Source organism: Centropristis striata, chromosome 10 (genome assembly GCF_030273125.1).
Source record: "Centropristis striata isolate RG_2023a ecotype Rhode Island chromosome 10, C.striata_1.0, whole genome shotgun sequence".
NCBI lineage: Eukaryota > Metazoa > Chordata > Actinopteri > Perciformes > Serranidae > Centropristis > Centropristis striata.
The window spans coordinates 10,817,741-10,836,779 of NC_081526.1; the positions used below are offsets into that span (position 1 = coordinate 10,817,741).

Here is a 19,039-nt window from a genome sequence, read left to right on the forward strand (position 1 = left end):
ACTTCCTGTTTACAGCCTGTAGTTTCAAAACTCAGGGCATAATTATCTCACAATCCATGCAAGACAATTTTTTCTGCCGACCGGATTAAGGCTGCACAAAGCCTAAAGTGGTAAGCGGGTACATATAAAATATATATTTGAAAAGTGAACATAGCAATCATGTAGAATTACATATCATAAAAGCAGAGAAGAAAAGAAACAATTTGGTTATAAAACATCTCAGAGTGCAGCAAATGTCAGTCCACTCACTTCACTTAAGCCTGAAAGCCTCAGTCGAGTGTTGAACGCACTTTTATTGTTTAGGTGTCAAATGTAACAGTGTCACCATTCAGAGAGGGAATAAAGAGTAAATGGTCACATAAAAAAATATAAAATCAACAATGAAAATGGTTACACGGGGTAAGTCTGGTTCCCGTGGCACAGATGTACAGTTGAAACAGTGTCCAGATCCAGACGTGTATGTGTTTGTTTTGCACGTTTCCACAGCCTATATTCATCTCAAACAGTAAGAGTCCTTTTTTTGTTTACTAGCCATGCATACAGTTGACAATTCCACATGTGTTGAGTCAGTGTCTTCACAGGAGCTGGCACTTTCAATACAAAATATTTACACTACCATTTATTATTTGTATTATCATCATCATCATCGTCGCCTTCGTCGTTACTATTTGTTACTATGGATTTGAATACTCTGAGCACATACAGAATGGGATCAGGACGTTGAAACTCTCGAGCACCCCATTTCATATCGATACCGGAGGAGTAAAGAAAATGTAAAGTATGACAAATGTTGGCATCTTCACTTTGAATGTCACCCATTCCCCGAAAAGAGATTAGAGCGATCGTCTGTAGAGATATTCAAACACTGAAAAGATGAACTCTTTGTCCCGTCAGGATGAAGCAGTTAGTTATATTTCTACTCGGCAATCTGCTGTCAGAGTCTCCCAGAGAGGAAGACGAAACATCACACGATATGTGAAAGACTCTGCTATTGTTTGCTATTGTATCTCAAAGTGAGAAAATAGGAAAGAGATGACTGCACCAATGTTTCAAGAAAGACACTGACTTATCCACCATTTTCTCTCCATTCCATTGTGTGTTTTTTTTTTAAACGACTGAAAAGAAAATAAGAAAATGGAGGTGCTTTCGGGTCACCTCTTTGGTTCAGCCCTGTGATGAGTAGAAAAACCTCCCACCAACCACTGCACAAAATAATCTGGGAGAAAAAGTTCACATACTGTAAATCAAATACTCCTCAATGTTTTAAACAACCAGAAATGTGTTACTGGATTTGTGTATTTGAGTCATGTTAACAAAAAAATGCATCTTCTGTAATACAAACAAAACCAGAGAGAAAACATTTTGTACTCATTTATAACAGATTTTAAAACAACCTAAAGAGTAAATATCCTGATATGTGATTGTTTGCTGATGATTTCCCACAAAGATTAAAAACAAACAACAGAAGAGAGTAACATAAGGCGAGGGCATGTTCCTTTTTGTCATTTGTCAATTTCTCTTGCGGCAAATTCCTGGCATTCCTCATTCAAAATGTATTCATTACTCACGTGTTGTTATTAATAATCATGTCACTGTTGATTTTATGCTCCGTGGAGTTAAAATCCATTGCGTTCAACCATGAATTTTTCTTCCGTTTAATTGGCATGTGCATGTGTGTGTGTCTAAGTGTGTTTCTGCCTGCTGCGGGTCGAAGTCGCTTCCTCGTAGACTTTTTTTGCCCGGCCCGTTCCTGGAGGCCCCCCGGGGCTATTGTATATTGCAAGAGGAGCAGCAGGGGTCGTCCTTGTCTGGCTGGGCGGCGTAGTCCATCTGCCGAACGATCTCAGCGAACAGTTCGTCTACCATGGTTTTGCTCTTGGCCGAGGTCTCCATGAACGGGCAGCCCCACTCCTCGGCCAGGGCCTGGCCTTCGCTGGACGATACCTCCCTCTCGCTTTCCAGGTCCACCTTGTTCCCCACCAGGATCACAGGAACCTTCTCGTACCTGGGGACAGACACAGAGCCACGTCGGGTTGTCAGACACAGACATATAAACTCATGCTGAGTAGGGCTGGGCGATATATCAATAAAAAAAAAAATTGATATATTTTCAAATGTGACATGGCATTAGACTATATCGCTTATATCGGTATAGTTAAAAAAAAAAAATCTTTCTTTACATATAAATGCTGCCTTTACTAGGGTTTGTCAAATTTAGTTATTTTGTAATGTTCGTTATTCTTTTCTCATATGAATATATTTATTTCAGAAAAAGATTGGCCTATTTTATTTCATAGGCTATTTTTATTTAAGATATTTTTTTATTTTAATGTGCACTTTATAGAACTTTGATTTTTTTTTTAAATACTCCTGTTATACAGTATTTATGTTCACTTAAATAAACGGTTTCAATAAAACTACTTGTGACGTGTCATATTTGGCTTTGACTTTGACTAAACATTTGCTCTCACTTTGCGATAAAATATCGGGATATATATCGTATATCGATATTCAGCCTAAATATATCAGGATATGACTATTGGTCCATATTGCCCAGACCTAATGCTGAGGAACCATATGGAGGCAGTCAGTGAGTTTCAGTGCTCATATATTCATTAAACTTAAAGACAGACAATTCATTTTTCAGAACTTGGTATTAGTACGTGGTTAATGTTTCAAAAGCTTTTAATTGCACCACTGAATAGAATCCAATTATTCCATAATATTCCAGGGTTTACGCTGAATTCATTTAATAGGGGACTGTTTTATTTTTTAATTCTGTAGCAATGACTACATCGCTCTCTCGCTGCGGGGACGAGCGACCGGAGATGTCATTACAACAGCAACAGCGCCAGCACTCTGTTAGCATTACTCCAGTTTCTGAGTGAGGTTAGACTACCTGTTGGAGTGGATGGCTAGCTAACATTACTGGAGGAGAACAAAGCACACTTTGGTCAGTCAGTCTCCACAAAAGCAACACATGTTGCTTTCAAAATAAGACCACATAGATGTGTTCATAGAGTCCACCACATCATTTACAAGAAGACTGTCAAACTAAAATGCCTTAAATAAAATATAGAAGAACCATCATTCTCCTTTACGATAATGAATTAAAATATGCAAGGATTATGATGAAATAGTGGCATTAGAATGTGCAAGAGGCACCAAATTTAGGCTTTTAGGGCAAAAAAAATCTCTGAGCATGCCCCCAGACCCCCTAAATTTGTTCGGGTCCCCCCCATCATAGTCTCAGAAAATAATGTGGAAAACACTGGTTATGAAGCTTGTTTTGCAGTTGAGTGTCATTTTTAATTCTTTCTAAATTGCTGATTGATAACCCTTTAAAAAAAATCCTAGAGGAAACACTGTATTCTATAAGACTTTGTATAGCACCCTATTGAAATATAACCTGATTTCAAAATGTCAAAAGTCTCATTCTTTTAATAACAACACAAAACTTTTAAAATTAATTTTCTTAACCTGCTTCTTTGGGAGCATTTGACAAAAGAGCAAGGAAGCCTCCTGATTGGGCCGCCGGTCACAGGATAGACACTCGTGCCCTGAACAATAGAGTGGCTAATATTAATGAATTAATACTGTCGCAATCTTCCCCTTATTCACACTTTACAGGCTAAAAAATAGACATAAAGCTCAAGTATAAGCCCTCACATAAAATGACTCGTTATAAGGTAGATGTATTTGTGTATTTACCAAAGAAGAAGACTCCAGTCACAAATTTGATGACTTGGACTTTAACACCAGTAACTCATGACTTTATTTGATAATATCGCATACATTTCTGAGTATCTAATTCTTTAACATAGCAGGTTACATTACCAAACACTGGATATGACCAAGAATATATTGGGATAAAGATAAGTAACAATAATAAATTATCTTACAGCTCTAGTGTCATTGTCATGATTTGCGTTTCTATAGTCATGTCTACACTAAATTGTGGCAAATTGTGTTTTCAGATAGTTAGCTTAAATTTAATATTCAAACTGAAATGCCAAAACAGAAAAACAGCTATGTGTTCCTCCTCTCTTGGTTTAATAGCAGCCCTAATAGTGCATTTCTGGTAACGAGTGCAGTTGAAAGATTAGACAGTTTAAACAGGCGTAGTTTGTCTTAGCAAGGCAAGGCAATTATATTCTTGTAGCACATTTAATTACAAATAAACTCAAGGTACCATTTAGTCATCTGTATCTTTCTCCCTGCAGTTTATGCAGCACATTTTACTTCAAGAAAAGTGCCATCTCTGTGAGTGATTGCTTAAAGGATTCAATATAACTGAATAAACATTGATATATCTGTGTGGATATGCTTTTAGTGGCTACAAGAGTATGAAGTAGTGATTTGATTGACAGTTATAAATGATGACTGTTGAACCGACACTTCCCGTAATGCCTTCTGCAGACTGCAGCTTTCAGCCGTTTAATCATCACAAAAATAGAGATAGAAAACTTTGGCAGTGACAGTTCTATACAGAATGAGTCGGGGTCACTATTTATTTAAAACAAGAGCCACAAAACAAAGTAATGGAATTTGAGTTACAGGTGAAAATCATATTTAAATATGTACTTAGGATTCATCCACTGGAGACTAGAAATATATCATCACAATACTACTGACACTACTACTAGTTGTATTTTTCACTTTGAGGGACCCTGGCAGACACTCAGGGACTCATTTGTGTTTTCACAACCATCTGTCTGGGTCTTCTCATTTCACTTTGTACTCCAGGAAGCATTACGGGGCCTTCAATGCAAAAGAGTGCTTTATTCATTGTTAACATGCAGTTAAATCTACCTTTTGCAGCAGAAGATACAGATACATGAGGACATTAAATCCACCTGAAACTCAATTTAAATTTGACTATTTCATTGAAAGAATCCAGATGTTTTTCAGTGACAATATGTCAAATAAAAGCCAAATAGGCATAAGTCTTAAAATAAGCAATTACAAGAGAATTGGAGGTAATAAAAAAAGGAATAATTTTAGCACAGGTTTACAATCTGACAGTTATCTGTAGTGGTAGAATGTAACTAAGCACATTTACTCAAGTACTGTACACTAGTCAGTTTGAGGTATGTGTATTTTACTTGATTATTTCCATTTCACCTACCTTTATACTTCAGCTCCACTACATTTTAGCGGCAAATATTGTACTTTTTACTCGACTACATTTAGCTCACAGCTTTAGTTACTTTTCAGGTCAAGATTTAACATTAAAAACATGTGAGTAGACATATTTCTTTTTAAATTAAACCTCATAACAGTATGCTAAGTAGTAAAGCCTTACCTTTACAAAATTAAAACGCTGTTTACATAAATGCATCTATACAAAAAATCTAATAATATATTTAGAATATCGAGTATTTTTACTTTTAATACTTTAAGTACATTTTGATGCTGATACTTACTGATACTGAAGTTTTGAATGCAGGACTTTAACTTGTAGTGGAGTAATTACATAGTGTGATATTAGTACTTTTACTTAAGTAAGTGATCTGAATACTTTTTCCACCACTGGTCAGCTGCCAGTTGTTTTTAAAAGCTCAGTTTCTCTGATCCACATGACAAAATAACCTTGGCTTTTTCAAAACATCGCCCACTTGGTAAAGGAGTTTTAAAAAATCTGAGTTGGGTGCAAAACATGGAAGCCCAAAATGGAAAGAAAAATATATGTTTTTAAAAGCGTTTCTACTTTGGTGTACATGTGGTGTTTGACTGTGGGTGGAAGCTTGTCACATAATGAAGCGGGGAAGCACCTTCTTGCTGTGGGGCGCTAACCACTGAAACTCCATGGCGCCCACTCTGCCTCATGTAAACACAAGTCTAAAGCCTGACCCAGCAGAGAACAGGAAATGGGTAGTAGAGCTTTGACCCCTGAGGGTAGGAAGTGGCTATAATCCTTTGAGCTCTGAACTCCCTGTTATGTTTGTGGAGCGCAACATGTCACTGTGGAACTGGACTACTTAGTGGACAGCCAGAAGAGTCGCCCAGTTCAATCAAATAGGCTGCTGCACTGTGGTTATTAGAAGGGACGGCTCTGACGCAGTTTCACCAATATAATCACTGCATCAGTTTTTGGATTTTGGGAAACACGGCGGGCCACTGAGGCGGTTTGTACACATCAGAGGAGATAACAAGGATCAAAAACATCAGAGAGATAGCAGATCACGCGTATCCACATCCTTTGCTAAACAACAGGTTGTTATTTCTTTCATCCTTATCTGTGTTTCGAGCTTGGCAAGGGAGCGCTTTCCATCTGTTGGACCCATCGTTTGAACCGAGTTTAAATGTTCAACACTGAGCAACATCGTCAAATCCAACCGGAGTCATGCACCCAAACATCCATCAACATCATTAGGGTTTTCAAATGCTGCCCTTGCTCTATGAAATATACATGCTTCTAAATTATTTATAGAAAAAAAATCACCCTCCTCCTTGATTGCTATGGTAACAGGTATACAAGGAATTGACTGATGCTGGAGAGACGCGGAGACTGCAGCAGCAGCAGCAGCAGCAGCAACTGTGATACTTTTCCAAGTCGGACAGCTGGAGCAACTCTCAGAGGCCAGGGGCTGCAGGTTTCAGCGTTAAATAAGCTTAAACTTTCAGAGAACAGGGAGCCGACTTTGATCTACTCATGAATACTTCATCCAGAGTGAACTTTAATCTCAACCATCCTGTTCTGTTCCCAGGATCGGCTCCGCAGCCGAGAAGGACTACCAGGATTAAAGAGACGATCTTAAAGGTCGGTCGGTGTGTAACCGAGAGCGTGATAGAGTTCTATGAGCTCGGAGGGAACTTGAATTAGAAACTACAGCTTACGCTTCTCAACTTTAACATTCAAGGCACAGTGCACAGGTCTCATTCGCTGCATTCCTGGTGTCAGTAAAAAAAAAAAAAAAAACACAAGGCCATCGTTTCCCTGAGAACTATTCCGAACCACATCTCGTTGGTGGTACGCAGTTCACGTCTTGAACTTTAAATTCTGTTTCCCACCTCCACTGAAAAGTCCTAAACATAGTTGTGGGTGAGCAGATTGAAAGGCAGAACCTTTACTTTTATAGCTGCACTCGTTTAGGAGGAGCCACAGGGGGCTCAGCGTTTAGTTTGGGTAATGGTGCCATTTGGGTGTCTCTGTTCTTCTACAGGCTGTGGTTTCAACTCAAAAATGCTGCTGTAAATCTCTCAAGGAGGCCTCTGGAAAGCCCACTATTTCATGTATTATCTACCAGTCCATGATGTTTTATACCAGCTTTTATTTTCTTGCCCAAAATGTTACTTTCTCTGGAAAAAACAGTTCAGGATGGTTATGAGCTCTGCGTTTGGATTCATGCTCCTGAAATAATAAAAATGATTACAGCAAATGGACAGTAGTGCTGCATCTTAAGGTTAATGTCATTATCAAGTAATCTTCCAATTTTTATACGTGATCATTCATTGGGTCTAGAAAATGTCAGCAAAATTACATAAATGCCTATCGTAGGTTGTTAAAGCCAGTGATGATGTCTTTAAATGTTTTCTTGTCCAAACCAACAGTCCAAAACCCAGTGGCATTTTAAAAAATGACATGAAAAAATAAATTGGAATGAATCTAAAAGGGCCCTTCGAGGGTGCAGACCTCTGCAAGGCCATGCCCTATCTCTTATTGTTAATGTATCCAGGTGGGATGCATCTCCACTTCCTCCCACTGCACAAAAAGTAAGCCATCTTGTGCATTTGAAGCCAGAGCCTGCAAAGTAGTGATCAGCTGGAGAAGCTGTGGTATGGAGGTCCAATCATAGGTCAATCTCAGCTGGTAATCATAACATTACACCCCGGTTACAGAGCAACAAATAACTCATTAAAACCAAACGTATCATGATAATAACTACCTCAAACTTACAGAAACCATCTTTAGGAAAAATGTATTTGATTTGTAATTTGAGTTTTAAGTTTAGCTCATGTCCCATCTGCTAACATGGAGGGGGCGGGGCTTATAATACTGCAGCCAGCCACTGGCCGGCGTTGAAGTGTTTGAGCTTCACTTTTGGCGAGCAGCCATCTCATCCATCTTTATAAACAGTCTATAGTCCAACCAAAGATTGGGATCTGCTCCAAAATGTAATGGGTTCGTTCTTGGCCCGTACTACACCCTTCAACCAAGTTTCATGAAAATCAGGTCAGTCGTTTTCCCATAATCCTTCAGACAAACAAACAAACAAACCAAAACTGGTACCAAACCTGGAACCTTGGTAATAACCTCTGTTGCGTAGGTAAATACCAAAATAGCACTTATTCTCTTTTAACAAAATGATTAATTGAATAATCATTTCAGCTATATCTAACACTATTATCATCATTATAAAAAAGTTATTATCATTGGCATAACACCCAAACAATAATTCAATAGATACAGATATTAAACATGAATTACTAGCTGAGTGTAGAGAAAACTATAATAAAATGGATGTCCCAATCAGCAGGAGGGATCCATGTAAAGTCAGGCCAATAAGGTCATCCCGAACACCAGACTGTGCCGTGCGTTTTATTTTTAACCATAATGGAGGATTTGACTTGGTCAGCCATATGAAAGTTATGCAGCTCATTTAGGGCCTCATCATAGCACAAGTGCAGCACAAAGACATCTGGTACTAAAGAAGAGGGTCTATATATAGTCATAATAACAGGGGAGGAAACTGGCAGTCCCAGGAGGTGTGAGACAGCGGCTGCCACGGATACCGAGGCTCCCAGGGCATCAGAGTAGAGGGTGTCGGCCGAGGAAGCAGGGCTTGTCCGTAACACAGAGCACATACGGAGCGGTTTAGACATGAGACTCAAAAGACAAATGAATAGCTGCTTGTGTTTGTGCTGTGGCACAAACAGCACAAACAACATGTCACGCTTTAGCCTTCAGCTCGTGGGCTTGATGGCGCCCCGCACTCGAGCTGTCTGACTTCAGACACCCATTCGAGCTCGCCCAGACACACCTTATCTATAATGCATGATGCATCAAGTCATATAGACCTCGCTGACGGACGGTGGACCCCAGCGGCCCCGGAGTCTCTGGGTTTGACTCTGGCCAGCACCATGAGGATAGGGGGGGGGGAGACAGGCTGCGTGCTGAGCCTCCTCCCAACGGCCCTTTTTGTGGAGAATCTTCAGTTTAGTCAGTGGAGAGACATCAGCTGAGTCACAGAGCAGCAGTAAGGTCTTCTCTTCTAGCACAGCATCAGGGCAAAGAAAGATTTCATCAAGAATAGATATCTGGAGAATGTTTGGTAAACACAATGGGACAAGCTCATGAATTTTGCATGAAATGTTCTGCTTTTTCCACTAAAAATGAACGACACACAAAAAAAGACAATATCAGGGATACTACTTAAAGTCCCTTTGGATTCTCTCAAGGTTATAAAACACAAAGTATTTTCTTTCCGTTTCCTTTAAAAATCTGATGCTATTCACAGATGATGAAGATGCCGGGCCAAGCCATGTCAAAACGAGAAGGATAAACGAGTATTGTACTTGACAGACAGTACAGGCTACTCATCCTCGGATCGGATGTATCACAGCAATAATTTGGCACACTGCTATCTCCCTGAGGTAATTATGCTGTTTGAGACAAATTCTTCCTATTACTGTACAAAGTAAAAGACCTGGAATCTGAAATGCAAAGTGCCCCTGCTTCAGAAATGTGGTCAGATTGCTTTTTCATTAAAAAAAAGTGTCAAGAAAGGAGACGAAATGCTTTGAATAGTTCAGAGACTCATTCATAAGTCTGAAAATTATACATTAGACTGAGGTTATTATTCCTGAGTCGAGACTGTCTGCATAATGCCAGAAAGTTCTCTCTGTTTCTCTTTAGAAATCACAGCTAATCTTGAGTAAAATGTCCGTTGCTGCTAATGTTTGATAATGGACAACTTACTTCAGCACGTATAAGCGAAGTTGCAAATGTTGCACAGATTAAGCCACATCAACAACCGAAGAGCTTATTAGCAGACTTCCTCGACTCTTAAGGGAATTTTATGAGGATTTTTTCCCCAAATATTCTCTCACTGTATGAAAATAAAAAGCCACTTATACCTAGACAGCTTGTTGCCTGGCTGTGTTTTTTTTATAATTGCTTGTTGTTTTTTTATGTGATTATCCATGGCAACAGCTTAAAAGTCCACTTCCGTTTTTAATGGGCTTCTATAAGAATAGTTCAATGGCATTTTGTCACCAAATCGCAAATGCTGTTTGAGTGTTTCAGTGCACAGTTTGACACCACTCTTACCCTTTGTGAGAAGTAATGTGGTTACAGAAGTGGATTTTATGAGATAAATGTTCAGCTTTTCGAGGCAGTGAGATATACAACAAATGCATATGTTTTGTATGTTTAAATACTTGCTTTAGTTACAAGGGAATTCAAACAATTAGCATAATGATGTCATTACAGGAAGTGTAGGAGGGTTTGGGGGACTTTTAAGGGCCTAAACTCAGGGCATCTTTTATTCTAACTTTTTGTTTTGTTTTTGTCTTTTTATGGCAGAGCAATGATAAATTGCTGGTCTATCACTTTAAATATCATTTGCATTCACTCAAATATACAGATTGCTCTACTGGTGCATTACTCAGCCATGGTTTAACGCAAAAATGCCTATTCAGTGTGTTTTCAAGAGACTGCTCCTAGAGCACATCTGCTGATCACTTAGTGTGTGGGCTTGCATTCTCCATTGTAAGTGGTGGGGTCATGTGTATATATATATAGTTACATATATATACATACATATATTCATACATATGGGGTGCTTTAGATCCAATCTGATAGTCTGCACTAAAATAAGAGTGCTGCTGTCTGAAGAAATAAAGTTATTTCTATATGAATTAAAAATTATTACTGGAAATGGATGAAAGACAGTCTTTCCTTTCGATATGTAGGCCTGAATGCATCTCTTGCTACCCTCGTGCAAGAGTGAAAGTGATGGTTATGAGATAAAAAAATCAAATCAATCAAATTCAAAATCACTTTATTTATCCCCGAGGGGAAATTCAGTTAGTCTGGTAGAATCTCTGGAAGAATGAGACAGCCTGATGGCTGTAGGAGCGAATATAGAGCCTGTAACAGTATGCTTATGAAAATAAGTCAGAATTTTCAGATACACTCCCATTAGCAGCCATTTCAGCTGTTCATCACACATTCACCGTACTTGGTCCAAGGTAGAAATGTTTGTGTATCAATAAAAGCTAAATGTGACCAAATACAGTGGAATCATTTGGGGCAGACTTTGCAGACTTTTGCTGCAGGTGTTGACATTGCCCCTGGACCAACCGCTCCTGATCAGCAACTTGTTGCTGGTTAGATCCAGCACTGCCACTAGCAACTAGTCCACTGTGACTCCCGACGCTGCCTGAGGAATGTGCTTGCTAAATTTGAGTTGCTAAAGCTGCTAACTGACTTGATAACTTGGTGACATCTTGAAAAATTCATGACAATCCATGAAATTGTTTCTTAGACTTCAAAACCCAAGTGTCTACCTCATGGTGGTGTTACAGCCCAAAGGTCAGGGGATCACCAAAGTCATAAGCATTAATCCTTAGAGCACCATAGGCATAACATCTTAGCACAAACCATCTAATAACTGTATGGCCCTTGCGCTAGAATGGCTTACTCCCTCTCCCCTTGTCTCCATCATTTGCTTTCACTAGTGCCATCCTGTCTGAAGTGGTGACCCTCAAAACAGAGCAGGAACAACTTGTATGATGTATGAAAACACTGTGTACGGCCTTAAAAACATACTTTTGCAAGCCAAGTCAACTGTTAAGAAATGACCACTGAACTTTAGCTCAGTTCTTTTGCCCAGTTTTCACAACAGACACAGATGAAAGACGATCTTTCTGGGATAGTGTTGCTCCTCCATTTATTGATCTTGATCCTTTAAACCAGTTGGCACATCAACAAGCCTTGGAATGAGAACGCCACAGTTTGTAAGCTTTTGTACACCGCTTAAGTACACAGTGTCTGCAGCAGTTTATTACAGCACCCTATTTCACCTCTTTCTCCTTTACTATCCCCTGACCATGTCGCCGCTCTGTTAAGTCACCAATCACCATGGTATCCCTGGTGTATATTTAACTGCAGCTGAAGTGAGGAGTGATGAGGTCCCCAGTGGACGCAGGCAGGCCTCGGTGTAATCATGTGCACCCATGGCATCTGTGCTGGAGCCGTCTGTACCACTAACAGCAAGCACTGATAGATGCTGACAGGGTTCAGAGTGAGAGCGACGCACAGCAGCACCTCTGACCTGAGCCAACGCAGATATGGTCGTGATGGGTCACCAATGTTTTGGCAGCGAGGAGGGACGGACAGGCGAGAGAAGCAGCGACTACAGTGTAATGTGCAGGAAGCGAGACTTCTGAGGCTTACATAACAAAATTACATTTCCTAAATACAAAAGTTCAACAAAATCTGACAGACACCTGTTACTGCTGCAGCTCTTCTACTGGCTGAATATAAACATCCCTCAGTCAGTGTTGGAGGAAAACTCTACGGCTACAACTCACCATTATTCCCGTTATGGATTCATCTACTGATTATCTATTAAAATAACTATCACAACTTGCTAGAGCCCAAGGTGGCATCTTTAAATATCTTGTTTTGTCCAAAACTAGGGTTGTCAAAAGTATCGATAATCAAAAAAGTATCGATACTAAAACGTTTTATCCGGATACAATACTCATTTTCAAAAGTATAGAGTATCTGAAGCTTGTTATCATAGTTGCAATTTATTTTTGCACAACTGTTTTTTTATTATAAATATTTAACCTGTGGTTCTGTTCATTTTTACATGTTGCATTTTTCTTGTTAATAAAAAAAATTTCTGTTAAATTTTGGGGTGTTTGTTTTTATCCTTGTGGTATCGAAAATGGTCTCGAGTATCGATATAATATAATATCGATAATAAGTATCGGTATCGACTTGGAAAATTTTAGTATCGTGACAACCCTATCCAAAACTAGAAGGTATTCAGTTTATGATGACATATGACTTTTTTATGATTTTGCTTGATAAATCACCAAAATGATTGAACAACTTTTCAATTTTTCTGTCAATCAATTAATCAGCTCTAGCAAATTCCTCCCTTTTTCCGGTGTGATCACGATTTCTCTCTCATCGGTCTGTGATGTCGGGAGGAGTGTGCCTTTTGATGTCTCTGCTGTTTTTGATGTCTCGCCCTCACTGTCTGGCCCTCTCCTAATGCAGTTACTGATTTCCTACAATTCCCACAATGCCCTTCAACCAGCCCAAAGAACATGTTTCAACATGTTGCATTTCAGCTTTGGATTTTACTAGAGCAATGAGCAGGTCTTTTAGCAGACAGGCAAAAAAACAGCTGCTCTATTATCTAGATTCGTCATGGTGTAATTATTGGAAACTGGTACATAAAGGGTGACTTTTTACATTCGGTTGGTTATCAACAGAAGTAAAAACAAGAATGTAACACGGTAAAGTACCCAGACTCTAATCTGATTCTAATGTTGGGAATCATTTAAATGTTTATGTGATGAGGCAGATATGCGAGTGCATGCATTTCTCTTTATGTACTAGCAAAATATACCAGTGTTGACTTACACAAACAGCCATAAAAGTTTGTCTGTACAATAAAAAGCCCTGCACATTCCTAACACTATGTTTCACAATAGGCTGGTAGTTTACTTTTGATTTGCAAATATCATTTGTGATTTATTTATTGCCATTTTTTATCTTCAGCAACATACTATAAACTATAATTGATACTCTTTATTATGAGAGGTTAAATGCATTTGGAAATACAAATAATACAATCTATAATAAATAAATATTGTATTGATCTTTGATAAGTATAAGAGCTATGTTTTCATGCAGTTTGAACAGTATCATATGAACTGAATGATGAAGCTCAGTCTTTGTTTGAATTGTAGTAGAAGTATGCAGTGAGTTTACAATATACAGTATATTTACAAGCTCTCAGGAGCAGAAGTCACCTTATATAACTGCTGTCAACAGAAGCTTTTAATAACAGAATTCTTCTGTGTGTACGCTTGAAAAGGCTGCATACAAACAGCTTCAGTTTGTTCAGACCTCATCTATAACACCCAGCTGAGTCAAGCAAACCTTTTCTGATCTTCAGCATAATCTTTCAATGAAATGTGTGTTTTGTTTTATTTAGTTGCAGGACTAAAAGGAAGATGCTGAGGTCTCGAGGTCTAAGAAACTCTAATTCATCTCTTCTTTATACCAAATGAAGAGAAATTCTGGGAATAACCCAAGAAATTATGCATACTTTCATTCAGAACAAACGCAGCTAAAGAAAACAGAATATTGAATTAAAGACGACCTCTGACCTGACATTTAACTCCACTGCTTAAAACGCAATCTACATATTTAACCGTCTATGTCCACACGAAACGGACGACTCTGAAATGAGCTATTGTGTAGGAGGAGCATGTGAAGTGTGAGGGGTTTTTTTTCGATACAGAAAATAATTTCTGCTGTGACATAGAGAGCAGCAACAGACTCAGTGTTAGGTGTGAAATCATATAACAGCCTGGCTGCATCTGCTGTGTGAGCACACATATATACATTTACATAAACACACACACACACACACACACACACGCACACGTACACAAACACTCTGTAGACTGAACACACCTCTCCTCATTCTTAACTCATATGGGGGAAACATGTTGACCTCATTCTTTCATCCTGAGCCACAGATTTATAGGATTGTTTACAAGGTGCATTTGAGAAAAAAATCACCCAATTAGGTGACAAAGACTGATAAAACTAAGAAAAATACACCTTTTATAGTGATTAAAATTAATTTAAAGGTTATAGAATGGAAAACAAAGTCACAACGGAGATAGAAACACTGCCCTAAAGCTTTGTATGGCTGCACTGTCCTTGTTCTGAGCATTATCTACAGTAATTAGCTGTATCAGTAAACAGTAAGAGCTTTAAGCCGCACTGCTTTCAATATGCTTCTTCATTAGGGCACACTCATCTCCCTGGACTCCCTACATTGACTGTAACACATCCACTGACATCTACAATGACTGATGAACCCACGCAGTCCCAGCCCAGCGCGTGCTGCCACCAGTGATTAAACTGGCAGCATCTATGACACAGTCTATTTAGGCTCTCACCGGGTTATTTAACATCCTGCCATGTCACCAAGTGAATGTACAGTCTTCACAGTGCATTGGCATAGAGCTAAGTAACATCACGGCACAAGCCACACAGCCTCAGCTAACCTTTTCTGTGTATCAATCAGCAGCTCACTCCGGTGACCTCATATCTGGATCAAGAGCGCTCAGACATCAGGCGATTTCACTCCTGCCTCTCCTCCTAAAGAGCTTGTACAGCTTGATAATTAAAAACATGGATTCTTCTCCTCCACGTTAGTGCTCCACACCCTCCAACCCCTACAGTATTTTGAGCTTCCTTGAAGCTCTCCGCAGAGCCTCTGTTGCACTGAATCCTGGGTATCCCCGGCTGGGTGTTTCACAGGGGTTGCAGCATCCGGCACAGTGGGTAAGCAGCATGGCAGATCACAGACAGCGTCTAGTGGCGTGTTATGACTGGAGGAGCGGCTGGGGATGGACAGAGTGATCAGCACTGTTGCCCTGATACTTACTCAAGAAAGTCTGCAGAAGCACTGAGGATACTCTTAGAGATCACAAATGCTTACTTGTAGAGCTGCTGGGTCTGCAGTGAGAGGGCATTTGCCTACCCACGAGCATTGTGAGGGAAACCTGGCACACCAAAATAAATCAGGCATGTTGTGTTGCTTTGCCCTGAAGATGCACAGCATCTCCATTCAAGCCAGACCAGGCCGAGGCCCACCCTGATACTACACGGCCTGATAGGCCAGCTCTATGTGTAAAGAACAACATTAATATCCTCATTAACAATCTGGACATTATTCTTTCCCATTTCATCATTTCACCCACCTTTTTACTCTGATGATCTGATCCCTCATCGGCTTTATGTCCTGGAAGCTCTGCTGGTTGACAAGGCTGTAGACCAGAATGAATCCTTGACCGTTTTTGATGTAAAGGTCCCGCATGGAGGCGAACTGCTCGGTACCAGCGGTGTCAAGGATCTCCAGCACCGAGGGCGACGAGTCCACCTCGATCTCCTTGCGGTAAAAATCCTCTATAGTGGGGTCGTACTTCTCAATGAACGTCCCGGTAACAAACTGCACAGTGAGGGCAGATTTCCCGACCCCACCGCTGCCCAGGACCACCACTTTATACTCGCGCATCGTGGATTTAAATCAAGTCGTAAGGTATCAAATCTCCGCGCGTCATTGAAATGAACTCAAAATGTTCCCGCACGAATCACATTCACCATTCGTGTCCCATTTTGAACGGGTTGTCAATAATACAGTCTTGCTCGCCGCTGCTCAGCTATGGCAGAGCACAAAGACTCGGTGCCCTAAGATGGATTTCATTGTAGCCATGCAGGCCAGACACTGACAGTTATACGGGCATCCGAGGGCTGCAATTGTCCGAAAATGTGCACAGGGAGGAAGAAAATATCGCCCGATGATGTGGAGCGTGCGGGTTTTCATCTGCTTAGCTCACCCCTCTCTATGCATCAGAAAAAAACAAACTTGCTCCATCGAGGACACTGGAAAAACGCTGGCTTCGCCTCTAGAATGAACTGCAGGCGCGATTTTTTAAGCCGGATGCCGCTTCAGGAAAACAGCACCAACTAAAACTATTTCCACGCGTAATTAAAGAAGCTGCGCCTCTTTGTTTCTTTTTCACCATCTCTGGCATGTCTCCGCTGCTCCCTCGCTTTCCAGTGCAATCCGAGGCGCCATACTCTCGGGTGGAGACCCACGGCCGCTGCGTAACCAGCTGGTCCCCGCTCGGCTCCCGTACAGAGGCTAGGGGGAAAGAAAAAAAAGAAAAAACCTCCGGACCCTCCCTCTTTAGACGGATATGTGAGCGGTCCAACGGGATGCCTCCGCTCCCTGTAAACCTCACTAGTGTCTGAATGGGAGCCGCACGGAGGCAGCCAGTCAGCGAAATGTGCACTTTTTGTGGAGATGAGCCAGACACAACTTTACACTTATTTTATATTTGCCCATTGTCATCTATATTTTGGAGGGATATGGAAAACTTCATACTCGATAAGACTGAACAGACCATCATTTTTTAACCTAAAGATATTATCTCAAAATTTGAATCTAATAACAAAACAGTATGCTTTATAACAAATCGTATGCTTCGGATGGGTAAGTTTTACATCCACAAGATTAAGTTTTCCAAATCCCTCCCTAACTTTAGTGTTTTCACAATAGAATTGAAATTTTATATCGAAACTTTAGAGTTGATGTCAAATAAGAAATGTGAACGCACTCTTATACACTTTAAAAATTTATTTTCAGAAACCCCAGAATAATATAAAGGGAAGCACCTTATACCCCATGTGCCTTATTATGTTATTATTTTATTTTTATTTTATTTTACATATTTATTTAATTCTACAGATACTGTAACTGACATATTTCTTTGTATGTCTTGTTTATACTGAATGCTTGTATTTCCTTCATTGTTAATAAAGATCTGGGGGGAAAAAAAGAAAAAGAGAAAAAAAAAACGGAGGCAGCCAGTCACATTCAGCGGTTGCATTTCCGTTCATGTGTTAAAATTCCCATCATTCGGTTGCCCTAGTGACATCCAAAGAGAGCTCGTCCAATCAGAGCCGCGGCTCGAGAAGGGAATATGCACCGGATGCTGTTGCTATGGTAACGCTGCATTTGAGTTGCTGCTGTCCAAATTTGAGATTGTTGTGTAAAAGCTGCCTAACCATATAAAGTAGGGATAGTGAATAATTGATCATTTATTGATCTGTAACAGTGTAGGCTGCATTCCCAACACATTACACCTATTTCTAGTGCAGAAAACGCTTTGATGTTACTGTATTTCTGGCTTATTGTATTTATTTTTTCTATCTTATTTCATTAAATCACATTTTCAAAGTATAATTGTCTTTTATCCTATTTTTCATATATTTTATATTAATTGATTGTACTGTTTTATTTTATATATATATTAATAATAATAATAATAATGCAATGTTTATTTCTTTAAAATTTTCTCTTAATAATTAATTGTATTGTTTTATTTCACATTTAAAACATTTCATTTTAATATAGTTGGTTTTATTCTGTGTATTATAATTATTAAAAATAAAATTTGATTTTATTGTAATTAATTAATTAATTAATTAATTTATTTATTTGTTTTTTATATTATCCTAATAGGTTGTATGCTGTTTTATTTCATATATAAAATATTTTATTTTTATTTTATTAACCTAGTTGGTTTTAACCTGTGTATTATTATAAAAATATTATTATTGTATTGCTTCTGCATTTGAAATGTGCCATATGAATGAAGTGGCCTTGCCTTTCCTTAATTCAGTTTCAGGAAACAGCTACTTACATAAAACACTACCAGAAAAAAAATAATTAAAAAAAATAGAAAAAGTATGTACCAAGTCAAATTAAGCAAAAATATTATGATCTTCTTGTCTGATTTGCCTTTTATGGGCTTCTCTACCAGCAACTTAGACATTTTAATAGCAAAAGTCCATTACGTAAGCACCTTATCATTCAGACACTTTGTTTCTACACTATAATCTTTAGTGTAATTTCTAAGCCTGCTGCTCTTATTGTTCTATGCTTGTTTTTATTGTTTTGTTGTAATTCACTATGGTCTTGGGAACACTATATTTCATTCCTGCTTTTTACCTAACCTGTAAGGAGAGGAATGAAAATGAAGTGGAACTTGAAAATCAAACAGCGCACAGCACAACACTAACTTGACATTTATTTATTTGCAATATTAGATTTTACACAATTTTAAATTTACAGGAACAAAAATATCCACATGAAATGTTTAATTATGCACAAATAAAATCATTTTCACACACAAAAAAGAGGGACAGTTTATATTCAGGTCAGGATGAAACCAAATGGCACTGGCATATTTTCAGTTGTGA

General features: G+C 39.1%; 1 protein-coding gene across 1 annotated transcript; it reads right to left on the reverse strand.

Moving 5' to 3' along the window:
- Positions 1-268: 268 nt before the first annotated feature.
- LOC131979640 (ras-related protein Rap-2a) lies at positions 269-16,856 on the reverse strand. The gene is made up of 2 exons (XM_059343702.1): positions 15,973-16,856; positions 269-2,005 (listed from the first exon to the last, which is right to left on the reverse strand). The coding sequence occupies exons 1-2, from the start codon at positions 16,284-16,286 to the stop codon at positions 1,768-1,770; spliced, it is 552 nt and encodes a 183-aa protein (XP_059199685.1). The 5' UTR covers positions 16,287-16,856; the 3' UTR covers positions 269-1,767.
- Positions 16,857-19,039: the final 2,183 nt, after the last annotated feature.